The following is a 23629-nucleotide window of genomic DNA, read 5'->3' on the forward strand; positions in this document are numbered from 1 at the left end:
ACTATACAGAGCTTCAAGCCAGTCTCCCAAAACCGCAAACGCGATGTGTTTTACAAAGAAAACAACATAACAATATTTACAATGGAAGACAAAGCCAGATCAATCAGCTCAACTTTAAAACAGATCTGTGAAGCAGAAATAGCAAATATAATGAACAGTTTCAACCATATATGTTTTAGTTTGTACAGACAATAACTGTCCAATATCAAATTAAATTTACAGGACAAACATTGTTCTATCATTGGTATTTTTGTACTATACAGCAGCATAAACGGGTAGCTGGAAGGTAGTATATATAGTGATATGTTTTACATCATCTGAAAATGTTCTTCCAGCACAATACTGAATAAATTAGTTGCTGTAAACTAAGAGATTCAAAAAGATTGCATATTTATTATGCCGTACCTATTAGTATTTGTACCACTACACTTGAGGTTACCCATTTACTTATTTATTCAGCATTTATTAAATCAGTGCTGTATATTGTACAATGGCAGCCTCAGGGATCTAATACGAAATAAGTATGTAACAAATTTCTTCAAAACAACCTTTTCCTTTCACATTAGATGTTTAGAACTATCTTCATCCAAATTTTGATTTCTTAGAAAAGATGTAAAGCTTTATAAAAAGCTGTCTCCGTATTGCATTATTAATTTACGAGACCAAACAAAAGCTATATGGCAAGACAGTGTCATGGTCTGTAAAAGTGGTCGTATTTTTAATTAGTGTATGTTTAGCAGCAACAAGTAACTGTACCAACTTAGACTTCTCTTCCAGAATCAAAAACAGATCTGTGCTTTTAAACCCTGCAGCAACAGTTTTTCCTGTTGCTAGACACTGCGTAAACTGATTGGTACCATGTTCCCCCCCAAAAGTCTTCGTATTTTAGTGACATGTACATTTTAGTACTACGAAAAATAGATTTGGGTACACGTCACCAAACAATCAAAGTTGACCGTGTCCAATTTGTTATACAAACTGTACTAGCAATTTAAAGGTTGTACGTTAGAGGTGAGGCAGCCTGACAAATCAGTTGTACAATATACGACGTAGAGGATTACCAGCTGTGTGGTGCAGTACAGCATGAGGATTTGTGTACCACTTCTAAACCCTTTACCAATCGTCAGTGCCCTTTATTATACATTGCATGTACCAACGACTAGTGTCATGCTCTTTAAGTTCATAGCAGTGTTAAAAACCTAAATTCATTTCAACCAAAACAAAATCAGTACAAGAGTGAAGCACTTAAATTGTAGAAAAATCAGGGCTTATTTTTAAAGTGTCCAATAGTCATTGTTCGCATTTCTCCAAGTGGGATAAAGACAATCGATGAGCCAACATTTTACTTTTTTCCCCCATTATGCCAGGAAGAAAGAACAAAAATAGTCCCAAATTAAAAATGGGCCTTTGGTTGAAAGTAAGATCAATTAGGGTGGTTTCCCTTTAAAAAGCTACAGCTGACAAATATAATGCAGAAGTCACAAACGCTGGATACGACTCTGCAGTTCTCCATTTGAATGCATGAACAAAAACCTCATTTTACACAATTCGTATTTATAAACAAGTATCTTGAGGGTAAGAACAAAAACAATCTACAAGACAACCAGCCCATTAATCCTACTTTGTACATACCAAAATTCTGAGCAAAAAAGAATTCCGTTTAAGCTGTGACAGACATTTGATTTAAAATATTCTAGCCTATGATGAAGAAATACCTCTTGTACCATAAAAGCAAAACCTTAAAAAAAAAAGAAAAAAGGCAGAAGAGGTGTCTCCTTCTCAGACCAGTTCAGTCCCACGGGTTCACCCCCGGAGCTAACGTACACCTCTCCCTCCCTCCTTCCGCCCAGCCACCTGAAAAAGTCCTGAACTGCCAAAATATTTCTAAACAATACGTGTTTTAAGCTAACCACTTGTTAATGTACCAGAGAAGCAAAATCCATGTTAACAGACAATCAGAAACCAGCTTTGACTTCTCAGAATATAAATTAAAAAAAAAATTAATGGGAGAGGCAGGAGGAAGGAAGGGGCATAGAGGGGTCTCCTATTAGCATTCACACTGCCTCCTGAAAAGATATGACATGAAAAGACCAAATTCCATCACCAAAGCACAGCTATGAAAAAAATCTCAGTTCAAATTAATTCAACTGTAGAGAGCTGATGTCTATGAAGAAATTAATTAAAAGGATGTGTGTCTATGTCCGTGCTGGTGGAAATGAAAGTAGCCGGCTGGAGCTGAGCTTTGCTTCCAAAAGCACCACACAGTTTCTGGAGTTACCAGCAGAAAAGTCTTCTCTTCCAACAATGGTTTCCATGGCAATGCAGTCAGTCTAGAAAGGAGGGGGGGAAAAAAAAAGTCAGTGACATTTTAAATGCAAGTTATATTGGAAAAAACCGTTTTCTAGTGAGGAGAATACACAGAGCTTATCCAATTGCAGAAGCGATGGCTGCGAATGCAGGACCCGGGTCCCTCACAGAGGGAGGGGGCACTGCCAGGTGACACCACGCCCGGAAATCCCGAGCCATCGGAAAGAACGATGAAGTCTGAAGCAAGCAGCAAAGAGCCACTGCAGCCACAGAGCTGACACGTGTACGCCGGACGCGAGCTCGGGCAGCAGCCAGCGCCGTACTGCCAGCCCACGCGCTGCGGGAAGGATCAAAGCTTGCAGCTACCCATCACCTATTTCACTATCAATATTTCATTTAACGAGATCTCGATCCTCTCGACGCGCCAGGCGATGCGCGTAGCAGAGGCTGTTACCAAGCACGCGGGGCAGGATGAACGTAGAGAGCAGTTCTGTGCACCCAGATGTAATTAAGGTTGTGGCGAACACTCCCGTTCACAGCAGGTACAGAACTGCAGCATAAACACTCCCTGCAACTCCAGCTCCAAACAAGGAGTGGCAAAGCCATGACAACTGCGTGCCCTGTCCTCAACTTCTCGGGAAAAAGCTTCATTTAGTTATGATAAGAACACCTCGGAGTATAGTTTTCCCTTTTTCAAGGAAGTCTCACTAAAAGGCAACACACGGCACAAAAGCACATGGCTATGGCAGACAGCAAAATCTGCTGTCAGCAAAAACCAGTGGCTTCAAACTGCCTGGGAAAAGGCAAAATACAAAGCGCTCAGTAAAATGAGGAGAAAAAACCATAATCTTGTATTACAGGAAGATAGAGTCGGGTGACAAGGCAGAAATGGAAATAGGAGGGAGGACGACCTCAAAGCAGAACGGCAGCTCTGCAATTAACCGTGCACGTGCCAAGGTGAGAGTGACTCAAAAGGTTCCTGACAGGGGAAAACCTGATGAAGGGGATGCGAATGCTTTCCTCAATTTGTGTTCACACCGCTGCAGAACGTACGAAAAGCCACTCTTCAGCTCACTACAGAACCCCTTCCACTCCCAACAGAGCCAGCGTGAACACTAATTTCCAGTCTGGAGGGGTACTGTCAGCCAAATCATTGGGTTACGCTCTCTCCCAGTCCTGACAGACTGTCCTCCTCCACCGGTTTTGTCCTCTCAGCCACGACCGAGGGCACTGTCCTCTGGCAATCAGGCGGCTTTGCTCACCTTCTCTTCAAGGTTTGAGGTACACGTCTGCGGGATCTGTTTCCCGGCATTACAGGGAAGGGGGAAACAGCGGGTTGCTCTCGTTGAGAAACAACAGCTAGCACAAGAGATTTAGCCTTCAGGAAACATCACATACAGAAACAGAGTCTACTTTTTCCCCCCCTCGAAGCCGCACAGTACGAGTTCTCTCACTGCTCTGGGAGAGCTCGCTGCCCTTGAGAAGAACTGCAATACGGGGAATACTTCATTACGAAGCACGGCGATGGCAGCACGGCCCACTGGAACGGAAGAAGGGGTTTCGGAGTTAATCCTGCCCGTGTTCTTCTGCGGGGTCACGTGGAAATCAGTTAAACCTCATTGCTAAAGAAAGCATAGTGCTCCACTGCCTCTACTGCAGGAATACGCTGAAGAAAATGCGACCATCTGAAGAACAAGCAAGCATTATGTATAATAATGCAAACCTGTATGTTTACTTACATACCCAATCATGAAGTATGCACACACAAACTCCACCCGAAGTTAAAGACTTTCTGATTTCCATCCAGCTAAAAATACTGTCCCTTCAAAAGAAAAAAAGAAAAGAAAGAAAGAAGAGAAAAGCGGAACAAAGCTCAGATGAGCTGCACTGAGCAGCCCTGCCCCTACCACCGCTGCTGGGACAGCCCCAGCGCTGGGCAAAGGCTGCCCAGAGACAGAGGAGCGAAGACCACGGCAGGGCTGGAAGTGCTGCCGGGGTGCAGAGGGGTCCTTCGACTTCAGAGGAAACTCCCTTTTATCCCTACACAACCCACACCAAGGTCTGGGTTGCTGAATTTCATTCTTCAAATACGTGGCGATTTCAAGAATACAGTAACTTGGGTTTCCTCACCTCAAGGGAGAGACGGCACAAGTACACCCGCAACTCAAGAATCTCCACTTGTATTATTTCACAGACATCGCAAGATCACTACAAAAAGCTATTGCTTGTTACAGACAGAGGGTGACGTGGTTAGTGACGGCTTTGTTTTCACAAAAGCCAAGTGCAGCTATTGTTTTTGAAATAGTTTTCCTCTTCAGAAAAACATTTTGTTGTAGGACCAAAGGATGAAAATATGCACCACAGCTTGCAATGAATCACACCTCAACGATGCATGCCAGGCAAACATTAGAACAGTTAAAGCTTCTATATTAAACTTATATTCAGTTAAAATTAACATTTACCAGCATCCCCCCACCCTTTCCTTGCTGTGGACCTATAAGCTTACATAAAAGGAACTTCAAAAACTGTCTCTGCTTTTGTCAGGACATTTTTCCTCCACGCCTAACACACAGGGCACACCTGAAAGCTGTTTGACAAGTTATTCTAATCTCTCCAAGCATATCCCCAAAACATTTTGAAGAGCAAAGGCCCAGTTGTTTGAATCAGACAATCCCGTGTGGCAGAACTCAGTATTTACACCTAAAACTTTTGGAAAACTTTCATAAACTTATGCCAAATTACCTTTAAGATACTTGGAGGGGAAGAGCTTAAGAGCAAAAAACCCAAACCTGCTTAACTCCTAAGCTGGATTCTTTGAACAAGCCTGGCATAACTCGGAGGGCAGCATGGTAACCAATTCTAAAGTGAGCTCACCCGCTAACTCTAAATCAGAGCCCAGACTAACACAGATTGATTTAGAAGAAGCCAGAAGAAAGCATCCTCAACTAAGCTTCACTACAGCTTATAAATTCGCTGGATGTCCTGGCTCAGAGCTCCACACCAGCGCAAAGGCAAGCTTGGGACCTCCCTGCAGCCTCCCCCCTTCCCGAAACACCGTGCTTTTAAACAAGATCTCAGTAATTTGTCCCCCCTTCTCCCCATGATTATAAACTATACTTCAGCATGTTTCCTCTTCATTTTTAAGCTAGAACAGAACTGTGGGAACTGTAAATAAACGTCAGGGAGTTTCACAGAAACATTACCTACAAGCTGATAGCAGTCTCATAAAGCCTTGAATCTTTCAGACACGGAGTTATTGGTTGTCACCACTTCTCTGATCCCCTTGTTAAAGCTGAAAATTGCAATATTGCAGTTGGAGCAGTACAGCTGGCTGATGCCCTGAGTCATCAGCTCTTTTTTGGGACAAATGCATCAAGCATTTATATATATAGATACAGATATAAATTGAGAGATATATATATATGTATGTGGACACATATATCAGTATCAGAAAAGGCAAAAAGAAACCTGTGAAACTTGACCACATAACAAAATTCCCTCTGAAATCCAAGATGAGACTGAGGTCTTCCAAGATCCCTGCCACAAAGTGCCGCCAGTCACCCCCACTCGCGAGGGTGCCACTCCGGAGTCCGTTCCTCACTGCAGCGGGACCACAGCCAGAAAGACCCACAGGTCACCCACCACCAACCTCCCGGCATCAAAGAAATGGAGTCCGTGTCCGGGAGCGAGCGGGTTCTCCCGCAGAGCCAGGGACGGTTTCTGCAGTCGCAGTCACAAGCCCTGATACCGATTTCTGAACGGTGAAGTTGTAGGAGCTCCAGCTGATGTAGCTTCCCCCACCACAGCCTCCCAGGACGATCTGCGCCCGACACCCGTCCACCTGCGCCCCACGTTTGAGTGCTGCAGCTGCCTGCTGGGAGCCAGCAGGACCCTCGCTGTCAACAGAGCACTACTTTTCTTCATCTAGAGGCACCTGTAGCCAGCCGGGTGAAAGCACCGCACGTGCACGTAACGCCACAAGAAAAGTTTTTAGTCCAAGAGGTGTAAAATGGGTTTAACGTAAGTGAGAACAAGGCCGACGTCTGTTGTGCTGCTGATACCTGGAGCTCATTTGTGGATTTCCACCTCTGCGGTTCCTCACCAGAAGATCCTTAGGAAGGGACGTGGGTTTATTTAGGGAGGTTGCAAGGGTGCTCAGGCGTTAAGCTCTTTGGTGGCTCTTCTCTCCCACACCTGATGTTCTTCCATCTTTTGACTAGCCAGGAGGCGAAGGAAAACTAATGGAGGACATGAAGTGCCCAAAGAAAACGACACAGCTTCTGTGAAGCTGGATGATCTCATTTCAGTCTTTATAACATAAAATTCATCAGCCAACAATTTTCTGTGTTAATAGTACAAATACGAGAATTGCTGATCAACAATAAAAAACAGATTAGCATTTCATTACAGACACCATACAAATGTGTTTCACTCAACACGGGTTGAACACCAAAGGAAGCTGTCAGAGAAACGGATGGAACAACTCTTCTAAAAGCAGTACCAACGATGAGATGCTGACTAGCTGGGAAGAGAGGAACAACGCTCGCAAAGTAGCCCATCAGTCCCTTGGAGTTCTCAAAACATAAATGCCACCAAATAAAACTCAGCGGCCAGATCAGACATGACAAGTTTGAAGATAACTTTCGCTTGCAGTGTAAACACACTGCTGTTCCGGGATTGTCACGAGCTCTTCCAAGAAAATCTGCTCAGTCTACCAAAATAAAGTTTAAAAAAAAAATCTGATAACTGATCATTACAACAAAACAAGCAGCAAAAACCTGAACTCAAAAAAACCTCTGCACTTCTGAAGCAGCCTAGAAATACACTATTCTAAGTAGTTTTCATAGCACCCTACACCGGGCTTTTCTGTTGACTCAAATTTCAGCTCCATTAACAGATCCTACGCAAAAGCTTCAGCCTTATTCAAAATCGAGCTCTACGGCTTCAGAAATTGAGAAGGATACAAATTCAACTTCCTATGAACGGTTAATATGGAAAACGAGTCCAGAAAGCATCCAAACGTTTTCACAGATCACCTCTCAAAAATAGATAAGCCAACGTTTAGAAAATTAAAGTTCTCTTCATTATAAAATTCTATTTAAATTCATCAGTTTAAGATGGGATCAGATTATAACACAGCTGTGCAAATCTTTGAGGAACAAACAATCAGAGGAAAAGGATCAAAAGGGCAGAAGAGAAACTAAGAGGGCAAATATTTAAAATAGGATGGCAGTATGCCATTGCTCAAAAACGTTTTGTTTAAAATTAAGGAACACACTGAGAAAGTGCTCTGCAAGTTTTCTATGCAAAAATAATCTATAGTTTTACAAAAACTAGGGGCACCGGTTTCGATTAGTCTTAATTCATTAGATTGCAAACCCAGCGTGTTCCATTTGAAAATGTATCGGATGAGAACATACCCAATTTACACTTCGTTTCCTGCATCTGAATTATTACAGTCATACAAGGCGGGCCACTTTGAAACACACCAAGAGGTTTTAAGAACATAGCAGACAGATCCTAATTCTCTCAAAGAAATCCATCCTAAATAATACCTGTTTTTACAGGAAAGGCTTTTACTGACATCATTCTGCAACTGATTCCTAAAAGGATAAAAGCTTTGCTTACAGAAGATATTAATTTAAGATAAATAAATGATTAGAATCTCCATGTCAAAGACTAAGACAGCTTAATGCTTTCTGGAGAACACTACTGAAGTTCTCCATTTCCTGAACTTCAGGTTAGGGGGAAATGGGAATTAATCTGACTTACGCAGATCAAAAGCAGTGGAACAGCCCCAGACTTCCCTGTGCACAGGGCCACACAACATTCCTGTTGTTCAGGAAAGCACCAAATCCCAGCGCAACCTCAGGACACAACACGCGCGTCCCAAAGCCTTTTGTTCACGCCACGGGGACAGGGCAGGAGGACTGCCATGTATTACATGTCAAGCCTCCCACACGGCACGTAGGTCAGGGGGAGGGAGGTAATTTGCCCAAACACATTCTTCACAAATTAGCAAGAATTTTTTTGCCCCAAATCTTACCAAATACATCGTTACTATCCTACGTCATTGTCCTATTTCTTCGAGTTCTTATTTTAATGGCATAGCTTTAGACCTTGCTAGAAGCAAGCGGTGTTATTTGAGAAAAGCAGAATTCCTTCTTAATTTGCAGACGCAGACCCCAAGTCTACAAATACAAATCAGGAAAACGGACACATTTGCTGCGGCCGTGGCGTACGCGGTTACTGTACCTGGGTAACCCAAACAAGGCCCTGACACAGAAAGACATCCTTATTTGGGAAACGTGTTAAACTACATGCTTATCGTTAAGCACATACTTTACGTACTTTCTTCATTCAACAGCAAACTAATGATGCTCGAAATGAGCTAATGAATGTATTTTGTACCCACAATTCTACTGACCTTCCACAAGCAAAAAAAAGCAAAATTGGTTTTAAAAAAACCCTGTTACACGACCCACTTTTCATTGGATAAACTATTTAAACACAGTGACTGCTAACAACACATCCCAGTAAATTATATTCCTCCTCAAGCAGTACTTCTAAAATTTAGAAGACAAAGTTACTCTTACAAATAATCTTCATCCACAATCTTTCATTCGAAACGTGGTTCCGCTATTCTTAGTGCTTAGCAATTTCACGAGCTAAAAAACCTCTCCCATGCTTTGAGATCATTTTTATTCACTTTGCAGAAACGCCTTATCTTTTGCAACAGCGCCTTCTTTTTCTGTTTTAATAAACAGCAGTGTTGTTTCTAGGAAGGCCTTATGCACACTCCCTAATTTCATCTCTTTTACTGATACTCTTCCTAGAACTAGGAAACTTGCATGCAGTTTTGGCAGGGCTCTAAGACCAACTCAAATTGCACCAGACAGCTTGACAAGAAGTTGTGGGGCTTTTTTGGGTTTGTTTTTTTGGTTGTTTATTTGTGGGGGTTTTTTAAACTAAACTTGTATTACAATATAGCAAAACAATACTAAAAATTAAGTTCTCTCCACTTAAGAACACAAAAGTTCAAAATTTCAGATTTTCACGTTGCAGAAGAATGAAGAATGTTCTGTTTTTTCAAAAGCACTCTCATGGCAAGCGTGCAAGATACTACGACTGCCCCCCTAAGCTGCAAAAACCAGGACAATTTTAGCAAAAAAAAAAATCTTGTTTGTGTGGCTTCTGGCAATAGCACCTGCTACAGTTCACCCTGCTCTCGTGACAAAGGTTAGGAGCCCTGAAGTGCTAATACGGAGGAATATATTTCCTGCCTGTGCTCTTGCCACGAACTGGACAATAAGAACTGTTAGGAAACAAATAGGAAAGAAAACAGCCACGTCAGATACCGGTGCTGAACAGCACGCACAGCTCCGGCTCCCGCATTCAAAAAGGACTTGGAGTAACTGGAAGAGTTTCGGAGTAGTGCAGAAAAACCTCATAAAAGGTGTGAAACAGCGTCCTGGTGAGGAACAGCCAGGTAACAAGGACCCTTCAGCCTGCAGAGAAGTATTAGGATGTATCAGGCAATTAAAAAAAATATATGTTACACCGCAGGTCCCTGCTGTGTGCGGTAGAAGCAGCTGCTGACTGCAGACTGGCTAACTGTATAGGAGAGGAGGATACAGCATCTACACAATCCTGAGTAGCATGGAGAGAAAAGATAGGGTTCGTTATCTCTTCTAGTACACAAACTAGGGGCTACAAACAAAGCTGGTATGGAGCAGGGTCCAAAATAGACAGAGAGAGGTCTGCATACAGCGTGTACTGACTGACCACAGACTGCTGTGGATACAAGGAGTTTACACAGGATCAAAGAGAGACTGGAAAAGTACTTGGATTAAAGATCCATAAAGTATTATAAACCAGACAAACTACATCAGGCTCAGGAAATCCCCCAAGCTGAAAAATAAATAAATACAAAAATCGGAGGCTGGGTGCATGTTCGTGGGGAAGTATGACATACTCCTGCCCTGCTCTGCCTCTGCTGGGTGGTGTCTGCTTGCAGGCACAGGTCTTCAGTTTGCGTGAGCAAAACTATTCTTATGAACACAACTAAGAGAAAGGACAGGTCACTCACAACTAATGAAACAGCTCCCCACCCTTCAAATCACATTTCCTTTCTGCAGAAGGTTTTTCCTTTCTACAGAATGTTTCACCTGTTGCAATTCACCCCTCTGCTCTTCCCAACCACTTCAGGCATCGATGTTTGAAAGCGTTCAGCACCACCTTTTTCTTCCACCTCTATTGCCATAAATGACTGTCAAAGGCAGAAAGTTACTAGGTGGCCACATACCCAAACGATCACACCCCCCTCAGCCATACCTTTTGCCCATGAGTGCCTGCACAAAGTACCTTTGCTATCAGCCACTATCTGCTACCACACACAGCCGTGGCACACATCAATTTTTTACATTTTCTGATTATCACACCGAGTCTGCGTTAACATTAGGATACCCAAAACCCTGGCTTATGCAGGGGAGGAAGCAGAAAGGTTCAGATTGCACTGCACGTGGGAAGCAAGGTCTTCTCAAATCACAGCACGTGCACAAGAGCCAAGGATAGGGCCCTCGGCTTCCAGGAGCGGTCCAGCAGCTCACAAAGGACAGAGTTAGAACTGTGTCTACACACAGACAACTTTTCATCAACAGCGTGCAACTCTTGTTTAGCATTTACTTTGTGGAACATGTCAACACGACTATTTCAATCACTTATACCCTCACCAGTGAATCAAGCCTCACTGCTGTCACCATTGCCAGACTCTCCCGCAACCACCAGCGTCCGTTCAACCTGACCTACCGACACAGAAGTAAAGTAACTTTCTCCTGTCAGAGCTATCGTTTCGCACTCCAACTTCCGCAGGCTACTCTCAAGCACGGCAGCAGTGATGAGCGGGTGACAGCCAGACCTCTCAGTTCAGACTTGGACTCCGAAAGCTCTGACACACCGATTACAAACCCTAAAGGTGAACGCATCTCCCAAGCCACACTGCTGCCTCCTCCCCAATGCTAGAAGATTGCCTGAAACCCAGAGCTGCCACCCAAAAAGCCCCTACAAAAACACGAAGGAACCAGTGGCAATGCCAAGGCAGCTCCATCACCCCGGCTGCTTCTGGAGCAGGGTCTCACACAGAACAGAGGGTGCAGGTCCGTGCGACATTAACTGCCCAGGGATGCTGCAGAGGGTAATCCTGCGCTCCGGTACACATGCCTGCTGCACCCCTGCTTGCACCAAATCTATCAGTCACGTGGCTGCAGGAAAACTAACTTACAGCAAGGAAAAATGAAAGAAGAGGGGAAAAAAAATCATCAGACTCCACATCTGAAAGGGAGAAGTAAACATTGGGACATGCTCCTAACTCGGAGATACATGTTGGCCCACATTCCTCTTACCAAGATTAATATCCTGGCCAGTGTTCTGACATTTACCTCATCCTTTTCAAGTCATTTAAACCATTACAACCACTGTATTTATAGCTCGCTACCTTCCATCGCTCCCTGCCGTGTGCCTACCCTTCCAAGTGCCTCTACCAGCTTCCTCTCTTGCAACCGCTCTCAGGCAGCCTTTTATCTCTCTGCGAGGCTGACTCTTATCTTCGCTCTGCCAATGGTAGCAGCCTTGATCTTTATCTTACTCTCCACCCCAGCACATTAAGTTTCATCCATCCCTTTAGTTTCGTCTTTTAAATTGTAAGCTCCTTAGGACAGGGACCAACACATTTACATTTGCGGCATGGCACAGGGGACCTCCATCCTGCCTACCTGTTCAGGTTCTACGACGAGTAGAGATCATGTCTGGAGCTACAAGCTTTCATTAACAGGCTCACTGTCGTAATATTGCCTGAATGACCTCAAGATCAGATCTGTTCATTTTTTCCAACTCATTTCTAACCGATTTCCTGTTCGCCACAATCTGCAATTTAAAAACATGTTGTTCCAAAAACAAACAAACAAAAAACCCACCCACCCCACCCCAAAAAACCACCAGCGTTAAATATAGATGGCAAATACCTCCCAAAGTGTCTCACGTAACAAAAAGCAAATATTCTGGAAGTTTGAACTCAACAGTGGATGCTACTACTGAAAACTCAAACAGCTTACAAATTTTTCTAACAGACTAACTTAAAATACAAAAAAAATCCATACAGCAAACTGTATCTTTTTGGCTCCCTAACCCATATTGGTTTAGACTTAAGAAGCTTTCTTGGTTTAGACTTACAGAACTTAAAGCATGTTCCTTCATCTGTATTGATGGAAGGTTTCCCCGCATCCAACTTGTGCCAAAGAATGCCCTCAGCCAACCCACCTGCAAACAGGCTCCGGTTACTTACACCGGGAAACCAAAGGTGCCCAGACTGGGGGAGAAGCCTTTTTGTACCATTTGCTGGTTTGTCTTGGCCATTTTAGCTCAATCGTCGATAAGGTGCCACAGAAGTCACAGAAACGCCAGCGCCTGTCAATAGCTTAAACGGGGTTTTCATACAAATAAGGTATCACATGGCTCACATTAATAGTTTTTCTTGGTCTAGTACGTAATAGCTTCTCATTTATCTAATGATGCATCTGCTTCACTGTCACTAAGAGCTCTCCAACCTCCTGCCAGCCTAAGAGATCTGTGTGAAAAGAAGCATGAGTTCCCAAAAAATATTTCAGGCTCAGACTACCCAGCATCAAAAAAAGTTAATACTGCAGATTCAGCTCTTCAGCAAGAGCCATAAACAATAAAGCAAGCTGGCTTGGCAGGAGCACGGGAACAGAATCGCACTATTCCCTGTGGAAGGAAGATATCATTCGTTAGTGCCTCAACAAATTTAGAAGCAAATTTTACCAGGTTCCTTGCGCATCTTTTGGTATTATTTCCCATGATTTTCAGAAAAACAAAGAAACATTTTGATATCCTCAGTCATTCCACAAAATCCTGTTCTACTAAAAGGGAAACCTTTCTCCAAGTAGGTAACATATTTATGAGCCTTTCAGGCCCTAGCAAAAAGGAAACACTATTCTTACCTATTTTATGCCCTAAATAATAATTCCATTTGATATGAGTTCATAATATACATAGGCTACACAGTGAACATAAGCACTATTCACCTTTTAGTAGCAATTTACAAGTTTCCAATTTTCTTGAGTCACATTAAATTGTATCGTCACCTTGGAATTATAGCCAAATGTTAACTATATCAGCTTCAGTATGAGCCATCTCTTCCAAAAACCCTTTCTTTTCAAAGATTAAAAAAAGATTAGACCTTACACTTAACTCACAAATCACTGGCACACAACACACACAAGCAGTCTGAATTGTTAGCACCCAACCATACAGCTAAATTAACAGAAAAAAAATAATGTTTTGCAATAAGCAACCTTTGCCCCTTAAGATACAGCTCACGACTTAACCAGGGCAGAAGATTCTTGCTAACAGTCTACTACACTGCTGCTCTTGGGGTAATGCTACACCTGAAGCAAATTCTCCACAAATCCAAACGCTTCTGTGTCCAAGATCATTTAGATAAGACACTCAGCAACACCTCTGACATGCCTTTGATGAGTCAGGCTAATCTACGTTCATCTTCCCACTGCCCTCAAGTATGTCACAAATCCCTACTGATGAAGGTTCTCAACTAAATCGTAACCATCCCTAAGCTGAGTGACCTTTACGGAGATGCAGGGCTTGATTAAAACTAGAACAGACTTTTTCCTTTTTCCCTAGACATTGCTTTAACCTGCAAGACAATAGTGCAACCTGATCATTGGGTTGTTGCTAATATGCGAAAGTTAAATGTGAAAAAGAGTCAAACAGCGCATTTGCAGGGTGGGCCATAGGACAGCTCTCCAGCCAAGACATTACAGACCATTTAAAGATGAGTCATAAGATAATGCTACATTTTTAGGACAAAACAGCAGTAATAACACATCCCCAGGCTCCAGAAAGCTTGACTCTCTCTCACCTGCCTTTCAGCTTTATCACTCCGTTTTCATTTGAGCTGAAGAATGCCACGTTTGATCACAACAGTACTTCAAGAAAAATTGTAGAGTTTGTTTCCTGCTTCGGATCAGAAAAACATACTTGTTTGCGCAATCAACATACTGGATACCATTCAGCATGTTTTTGGGAGCACCGCAGATCCACAAACAGAGCACACAAACACACACCAAGGCACAACACAGTACTATAAGTTCTTTTTAGTACCATCCAAAACCTCAAGGTATAAACCCTCCCCCCAGCAATCAATATGAAGAAAACTTATTAAAGATCCTTTCATAAAAAAGAGCGTAAGCAGAGAAAAAAACAAACCCAAACTCTACCTACTGCTAACGTGCCACTGGACACACAAAACCCCCCTAAGAAATACCTGGTGACAAAGCCCCCCAGTAATCCTGGGCTGGAACACAGCCGCTGGAAGGACTGAGTAAGCGCCGCACACCTTCTGCTACTCCTACCTGCCCCCCCAGGCGGGAGAGGGGAACAAGGGGCCCTCAGACAGCGGGGAGGAGGGGAAAAGCTGAAGTTTTAGAGGGAAAACCGAAAGGGTAATCAGGCATTTAAGATTTCACCGAAAGACTTAACAAAACCAAAAAAAGGCAGTTTGAATCAGTACCAGATTACTCCCAGAACTCCCCGTGTCCGGCAGCGGTGCTTTCACCTACGAGACAGCTACGAGCAGAGAAGCTTTAGACTTCCAAAAAAGACACATATGACCATCAGCTGCAACTATGGATTTAGCGTCCGGAAAGCTGATTTGGAAAAGAATTTCAACACTGACTACAAGCAAGCGTTCTCTCTCAACGGCAGGGGAACATTCTTGTCTCAGATTTTCGCACCCAAGCACCAGTAAAACCCAACTGATTCTTGGTCAAATATGTCATAATTAGCTCCCACGCCGCACGGCAAAAATCCGTTCTGCCTTCAGCAGCTCATACACTACTTGGGAAAGTTACCCTGGGTATTTTTAAGCATAGCACTAAGCCACTCAAGACTGTTCAAGTGGCATCTGTTACAGCAAGATTAAAATGGTTTGGGTGTTTTGGTTTTTTGGTTTTTTTTTAAAGAATTATTATCCCGGCATTACTTCAAAGATGGATGGAGGACACATAGCAGCGTTCGGATGTAGGGTTCTTCAAGTTATTTTTAAATGGGCCCATGCCTTAAGCATTCTGCCAATACAAAAGAGCTTCAGTTTGAAGGAAACTTTTAAAAACCACTAGTCTGAAACCCAAAAGGGGCAGTTATTTGCCTGGTATCCCGTAAACTGTAATTTACTATATTAGTAATAGCTAAAACTTCCAGCTTCTGAATTTCTCAAAGTGTATCTTGTTCATTATATTCTTCAAGATTTTGTATTTGAAGTATACAAGTTACCATAAAGGATCTGGACAATTTGGAACACAAGTTTTGCTTTACAGCTGTACTTGTTTTCCTTCCTCTCAGCTCCCCGAAGTGTACACAACACTCTCTCCCAGACTAGCACAGGAGGAGATTAAAAAGGTGAGGAACATTTAAATTATAATCCTGCACTTTAGAGAACTTCTGAAATAATATCTTAGCATAGCGTTAGAACATCAGGTAGAGATAAGATTAAAGAGTGGGTGTAAAATAGGTGGGTTGATATTAAGCTGAACATTACATTTACTCTGAACAGCCTGCTTTATTTTTGGAGTCCAGGGTATCTTTGCAGGTTTAATATTTCTAATTAAATCTGAAGAAACTTGTATTATACAGGACCCATTATGCAGTTTATTACCGCCCCGTTCTCATTACCCTCCCCAGTTTCTACAAGGTCCAATAACAAGGTATACATTAGCTAAGCCCTGTTTGAAGTAGCTTTAGTGTTCTGTAGTCCTAGCACAAAATTTCATGACTCAGATTCATGTAATCAAAACTGCAAACCGCTTGCTTCAATATTGTGTAACAATTTTGTGATGAAACTGTTTTGCTAATGACCTCCTTAAACTTCAAGCATTAAAAATCAGAACCTTATATTCTTTATTATCATCATTATCAACATAAAACCTGAGCTCAACTTCGCCTAAATTTAAAAGAACAGTTTAATAACAAGTCAGGCCTATTTACCATTTCAAGTTAGTGTCCTCCCCCTCCTCCATCCATGTCATGAATGGAGAAGGGGAAAAAAAAAAACCATTCGATTCACACCAGTGAACCTGAACCAGAAGTAGTTTGGGAATTACAACGAGGGGGCAGTGACGCATTGGAAATCACTCTCCCACCCTCAGCAGTTAAAAGAACGCACTTGAGTCACAGGACGCAATATTCCATTTAAGCAAACAAAAACAAAACAAAAAAGCAAACAATCCAAAGTTGGGAAGTGCTTTCCTTCCAGTAAAACTGCAGTTTAGGGAGAAGAGATAAAGTTCTCTGTCTGACAGAATTTAATAAATACGGGAGAGCTCCTTTCTAGGAAGTAAAGGGTAAACGCATCTGCTAAATATTTTCCTTAAGAATGGATTTAACCACAGAGCATTTTTCAGGCAAAGAGGCCGAAGGAGTGGGATGCAGAAGGAAAGAAAAGACAGCACTCAGTTCTGTTAGAAGTCTCCAGAAGTATTAAAAGTATCGATTACACACAGGCACACTACACCTCTTCAGATACGAGAGGTTTAAGAGTGAAGTTTTATTTTTGCTATTCAAAATGGAATGCAAAAGTGTTTTTCTGGATTACAGAAAAACTTTTTAAATATTAAAATAAAAGCTTTATTGGAGCAGCAACTGGTAAGCTGTTTAAAGAATACAGACTTCGAAAATTATGCTTGCTGTAGCTCAGAGACACGATTTAGTGTGTGAATGAAAACCGGCATCTTTATAATCAACAATTTTAAGTCATTACTAAGAAACAGATATGCACCACCAATTTACAACGCTGTATTCAAGTTTGCCAAGCTACTTTTAGCCCGGACTATTCCGAAATCTGGTCACCCCTCCACGAGCCACCGACAAGTGAACAATGTCCACACCCCACCCGCCCTCCTACTGTACACCAGAAATATTTTATGCTGTCTTTATAGAAAACTGTTAGGTCTTGTTTTGGAGCAGTGTTTTATAATTTTGTTTTTAGGACTAGAAAGAAACCACCAACCTAAGCTCTTACTATTCTCATGTTTAATTTCCTGCCAATGCCCATGTTTTTATGCATAGGATTTCCTTCACTACATTTTAAGGCATGTTTCATTTCCAGAAAACTTCAATTCCCAGCAAAACCCAGCAGCTGGAAGTCTCTTGCCCCTCCGCAACTTGCAACAGACATGGGAAAAACCCCAAGCACAGGGCTGTAGGTATTTTGCTGCAAAGGTAGTAAGCAAAATATTGAACATAAACACAATTTCTAAACACATTATCTCTTCAAAAATATTTTTAAATGTAATATTTACGGTCCAGCTGAAAGGAAATCATCTCTGTTCTTTTTTTCCTCTGTTTTGTAAGAAGCTTTATAACACGGATTTTAGTCATATGAGGGATGAATAAGATCAAGCAGGAATTCTTCTGTCTTTGGAGGTGCTTTTTAAAAAAAAAAACCAACCAAACACAAATCGGCTATGGCAATCGGCGTGCCTTCGACTTAGCAGACAAATCTTTGAAGTGCTGAAAGACTAACTTTGGAAGAAAGCACTTCTTGGACTGGCAACTTTCAACATCTTCTAAATTTGATTCCAACCAACAAAACAAAGCAGAGGAAAAAAAACCACTGAGGCAAACCACACATTTCTGAGCAGCCCCAAGCAGTGCTGCCAGACTTCGAATGGCATGCGAGCTGAGTCAGGCTTCTACCTTCCACTATTAAAGGCTACACAATTTTAAGCTCCTGCAATACCTTCTGCCTTTAGACGCTTAGTTTTAAAGTGAAACTAGGAAAAAAAACCACTCCTATCATGTCAGTGTTGAAGATTGTAATTAGAAACATAAAAGCCAGCAGTAGCCTGCCCCTTTACTGCTTCCTCTGTTGACAGAGAAGTAGACAAATATCAATGTCCAACAGCGATTAAATATTTCCTCTTAGCACTCATCAATTATTGACTACACATACATTTGCAAAGAAAGGAAAACATCATTTCCAACACACAGTTTTCTATCCCGGTAGGTGAATTCCTGCAGGGAGTTCAGTGGGTCACTAACACCAAAATAAGGATTATACTCCCAAAGTTACGGTGCAATGCAGCGCTTGCACAAACACTGCTGTTCATCAGCAGACAGGCATAATACCACCAACAGCTAATTACTATGTTTTGCTCCCACCGTGAGAGCAAAGAGCTTCTCGTACGAACGGGAGCGTCCCTCCTCTTTCCCGTATTCTTCCTCCCCACCCTTATTTTTTACGCACACCTCAAACTGCGTTACCTTACGCTGGGTCAGACCACCGACCACTTGAAAGCTAGCAGCCTTCTCTCCCAAGTTTCCGACCGGGAAGACACCCTACAGAGCCTGCTCTTCCTCTCTTACAGGCATTCCTCGCCTGCCACGCAGAAGGCAGATCCCGCTGGACAGCAGGGAAGGGTTACGGCTCAGCTAAGCCCCTGGACACTACGAGGAGGTGGTGAACGTGGAGGGCATGGGCTGCGGGAGCCCCCCACCACCCTGGTCAGCCCCCAGGAGACGGCTTCTCCGGAGGATACAAGGATACTTTGGAGACCAGAGCTCAAAAGGAGCACACCAAACCTTCAAGGGGAAAAAACCTGAGTTCTGTTTACGTAAGATTCAGCTAAATAAATGCAGGCAGATTTGTACATGAAAAACCCTCAAACACGCATTTCACCTACATTTCTTAAAAGAAACAGATCTAAGTCCCAAATTTTGATGTTTAAACCCAGTTTAGCAATTTTCAGCTTTCCCTACCTATGACAAATTACAAAACATCAAGTGCACAAAAAAAAAAAAGGTGAAGAGTCATCTAGTTACAAGAAGGGAAGAAGAGGAAAACAAGAGCGAAGGAAAAAAAAGAGCTACCATCACCTCAGGACAAGAATGCACAATATGAAATACGACTATTGTTTATACTAGCGAAATTATTTTATAAAAAACCGAGGCAGATGTCAGTCTGGTAGCACCTCTAACTGCCTAGAAGAGTCACACAAATCCTTTAGGCCAAGGACCATGTCCCCTTTCATCTTCGTTCAGCGGTTAGGATGCCGCGCTACCATAAGACCGGTTGTGCTAGAACAATACAGAAGATTATAAAAAACATTCGCCCCACTCCAAAGACCGCATTTTAGTATTAAGTAGAGAACCTAATTCCTACAGCTAAGCAAGCATGAAAGGAAAGTGCTTTTAAAGTCACAAACCTTTTCTCGCAGCGTTACACTTCAGACCATCGGATCTGCTGAAATCTATGCTTACATAAGCTCCACTGTCCAAACCTGAAGTACCATTTTGGAGATGGCAAGTTGGCGCTGTAGTACTTGCCTCACAGCTTATAGGATCATCGCGTAAATTCAGAGCGATGTAGTTTAAGCCATTCTGAAATCCAGTTGAGGTATCCCTGGACATTTTGCTTTCCTGACCATCAGAAATGTTTTCATCCGGTTTTAACCACACATTATCAAATGAGGCAGAGCTGTGTCTTTTGCTACTATCAGTAAAGAAAGAGGAGGAGGTCGTCACAGTCCCAGCAGAAGAGAACGTTTCAGAACTGTGTCTCCTCCTGCCTTGAGGATCGGCTCGAATCACTTTGGGTCCCATAGGAGGTTCAGAGCTCGGAACAGAAAAGCTACTGCTACCAGCGTATCGATCAACGATGCAGAGTCTATTAACTATGGAAGAAGGGCTATCAATCTTTACACCGCCGTCAGATTCGGCAGCAAATGGCCGAGGTGGTGTTGCTGCCATGTTGAATGTCATCTCCGTGTAGTCATCAGTCCTGTTACTTGCGGCGCTAACACAAGCCGTACCAAATGAAAGCCTAGCGTAGTCAGGATTTGGTTGGTTTCTAGGAATACTGGAACTTGCATAAATTGAGATATCTGTTAGAGAGTTGGACAGTTCCTTCGCTACTTTTGGTGACTGTACATCCAAGTCAACGCTCATATAATCAGAAAGCGGGGACTGTCTGTGGTCACTACTTGAGCCTAGAGACGACGGCGATCCTTCCGCAGATAAGGAATAGGGTGTATTACTTGCCTTTTCATTAAAATCAATATTTATGTATTCACCGGGACTCGCTGGCTCAGGTGGAACTGTACGATCATACATTCTTGGGATAGTATTACTCCCTCTCGTTCCTAGGGGGAGTCTTGTGGGCCTGGTAGCCCTGTTCTGCCCAAGTCCTTCCTCTGAACCTCTCACCGCCGGCAATTTAGAGATGCCATTAGCCAGAGCCTCACTGTTGACCCCTTTTACATTTTCTGGTCCACCATACAAGAGTTTTCCAGGTGAAGACATTGGAACATATTCACTGTGGTCACCGTTTTGTCCTGATAAGGCCTTAAAGCTTCGGGGCAAAGAAAAATACGAACTAAAACCTTTGGAAACAGAAGTGGTGTGTATATAATTCGAATCACCGGGGTGCTTTGGAGCTGAATTACCAGGTGACATATCCATATACTCATTGTTTATGATCTTCTCGTTACTTCCTTTAGAAATAAATCCAGTTAAAGGACTTCGTACAGGTGAAGAGCTAGCCTTTGGAAACATCATCATATATCCTCTGGAGTCAACCTGAGACGGTGACCATGAACTGTTAATCTGTTTCGGAACAGACATACTTTTAGGAGTCATTGGCAAATAATCGCTGTTGCTGGATAGAGAAGACGCAACTCCTGGCATCATTGGCATGTACCCATCATCCCTGGCTTTACTCCTACTTTGGTTACATACGGAATCAAGGTTAGCGTCACTGTACTCCGATTCATGGTTATCTTTCAATTTTGGTGTTTCAGAGTAAAGTAATCGTCCATGATTTCCCGCAGAATCTTCATCTAACAACGCTGTGGTTTGCGTCATCTTCTGCTGCACCGCTACAGAAGCTGGTTTGGTTAGAGAGTAAGTTCTTTTCCTGAAACACTTTTCAGCCTCCATGTAATCATCTCTTGAGCTATCATCTGCCTGTTGCTTACTCATGGACATGTACTCACTCAGGCAGTTCTCCTCTCTGATAGGCGGTGTGTTTCCCAGGGAATCGGGTGTATTACTCCTGACCCGAAAGTACCTGAAATCTCCAGGGCTGGAGCCGTATTCATCAGAAGAGATAAATCCCCCGTCGCTTGGGGAACCGCAGACGGATGAGCTGGAAGGCCTGGTCAACACGTCCGAAGCAGAGCCATGGCCACTACTGGAAGAAACACTGATGGGACTTGTCGTGGAGGGAAAATGAGAAACGGGCAGCGAAGCAGACCTGGTGTGGTAAGATGAGCTGAACGCGGCTCTCACGTACCTTCCGCTCCCCTCCTGCCGGCCCAAATTCATCCTCGCAGTATTCAGGTGGATCAGACTCCCCGTCACTGACCTAAAAGGTCTAGTCATGGTTCCTTCTCCTTCGCTGGATGTTCTGAAGCGATAGGAGTTGCTGCTTTTGGTGGTGGGAGGAGTCCCTCCGGCAACGCTCTCAGTTCTAGATCTTCTCTGCAAGCCCGTCTGGCTGGGGGGCAGGTTGCCCAAGTGCCTCCTGGTGGTGATGAAGGAGATAGGATTGGTACCACTACCACCACCAGAAGACTGGCTCTTGCTTCGGGGCCTGAACTCCGCAAAGGCCTTTAGAGCTTTCATGGTCTCCAGAAAAGTCTCGTGCATGTTCTGGGCAACGACGGAATCGTCCACTTGCATCCAGAGTTCTCCGGGCCCAATGGCGGCAGATCTGCCCACTTCGATGAAGAAAAAGTTCTCCGAGTGTCCGCAGCGGCGAATGTTCATCAGCTGCAAGTGGACGGAGGGCACCTCCGAGTTCAGCTTGACGAGGTGGATGGCTTTGCTGGAGAGGCACAACCTGTACACCCCAGTGAGGTTTTTTGTTTGTCCCAGCCCTTTGGGCTTAACGTTGACCTGCCACACCTCCTTGAAGACGGTGCCGGGCCTCAGGGCGGCCCCGTAGTGCTCGTCGTCCTCGTCCACCTGCTGATCCGCGTGGTCCTCCTGCTCCAGGAAGCCCCTCTTGCTCTGGCTCATGAGCTCGCTGATCGCCTGGTACCAGGCCTCCTGCTCGGCCTCGTTCTCGGCCAGCATGGCGAAGTACTCGTCCTTGGTGTACAAGGCGATGATGTGCTTGTGCTTGGCGTCCGCCCGCCGGCTGACGGTGAAGCACTGGTAGAGGGGGATGACCCGCTTGGGCGGGGGGCAGCAGAGGGAGGCGGCCCCGCCGGCCCCCGCCGCCCGCAGGCTGCTCTTGAACTTCTTCTCGCTGTCGTAGTACTCCAGCCGGGCGGGGGCCAGGTGGCTCTCGGCCCGCAGGACGAAGTAGCGCTTGTGCCCGTGCTTCTGCTTCCGCAGGTAGCCGCACTTCCTCACGTCCTCCCCGGCGGCGGCGGCGGGCGCGGGGACGCCGCGGCCCGCCGGGGGGGGCTGCCCGCCGCGGCCCGCCGCGGGGGCGGCGCGGCCCGCCGCGGGGGCGGCCTCCGGCGCCGGGCAGAGCGAGGCGCTGGGCGAGCGCCGCAGCAGCAGCAGCAGGTGGTGGGGCTGAGGGGACGGGCAGCGGCCGCCCTCGCCCGCCGCCGGCTCCCCCTCGCCCGCCGCCGCGCCGGGCACGCCGGGCTCCTGCTGAGGCACGGCTCCGCCTCCCGGGTGGCGGGCGCCCGGCTCCTCCTCGCCGCCCCCGGCCGCCGCGCCGCCGCCGCCGCCGCCCGGGCCATTCATCCCACTCGCCATCTTAGGGGCCAGGCAGGGTCCGGAGCGCCGGGGAAGGGGGACGGGGCGGGCAGCGGGAATCCGCCCTCACCGGGGAAGCGCCCCCCGCGGCGGGCCGCGCATGGGGAGCGGGCGGTGCCTGCCTGCGCGCCCACCCGCCGCCCCCGTCCGCGCCCTCCCGCCGGCCGCGCCGCGTCCGGCTACTCGCACTCACGCAGGCAGCCTCGGCGGCACCACGGCGAAAACATCACGTGACCCCGCGGAGGGCGGGGGCGCGCGCCGGGAGGGAGGCGGGGGCGGGGCCCCGGCCGGCGGCGGGCGGAGCCCCCGGCGCCGAGGCGTGCGGGGCGAGGGGGGCAGCGGGGAGCCGGCCGGGCGGCTCGCCGGAGTGGCAGGGGGAGCGCGAATAGGGAACGGCGGCCCTGCCCCAGCGGCCCAATCAGCGGGCGGAGCTGGTGGGGGAGGCGGGCTTCGCCGCGCGCCGTCCGGGGGAGGCGGGGCTCCGGCGGATGGGCAGGGCAGCGGGCCAATGGAAGGC

The 23629-nt window shown here is 45.2% G+C and overlaps 1 protein-coding gene across 1 annotated transcript; it reads right to left on the reverse strand.

The window, feature by feature from the left end:
- Positions 1–1784: 1784 nt before the first annotated feature.
- On the reverse strand, positions 1785–23112 carry IRS4 (insulin receptor substrate 4). The gene is made up of 2 exons (XM_059824302.1): positions 19602–23112; positions 1785–2330 (listed from the first exon to the last, which is right to left on the reverse strand). Exons 1-2 carry the CDS (start codon positions 23110–23112, stop codon positions 2326–2328), a joined length of 3516 nt encoding a protein of 1171 aa, XP_059680285.1. The 3' UTR covers positions 1785–2325.
- Between the last annotated feature and the right edge of the window lie 517 nt (positions 23113–23629).

Source organism: Gavia stellata, chromosome 14 (assembly GCF_030936135.1).
Source record: "Gavia stellata isolate bGavSte3 chromosome 14, bGavSte3.hap2, whole genome shotgun sequence".
Lineage (NCBI taxonomy): Eukaryota > Metazoa > Chordata > Aves > Gaviiformes > Gaviidae > Gavia > Gavia stellata.

What these genes read in the sequence shown, in the direction of transcription:
- IRS4 (XM_059824302.1), bottom strand. Translation starts at nt 23,112, where the DNA reads ATGGCGAGTGGGATGAATGGCCCGGGCGGCGGCGGCGGCGGCGCGGCG.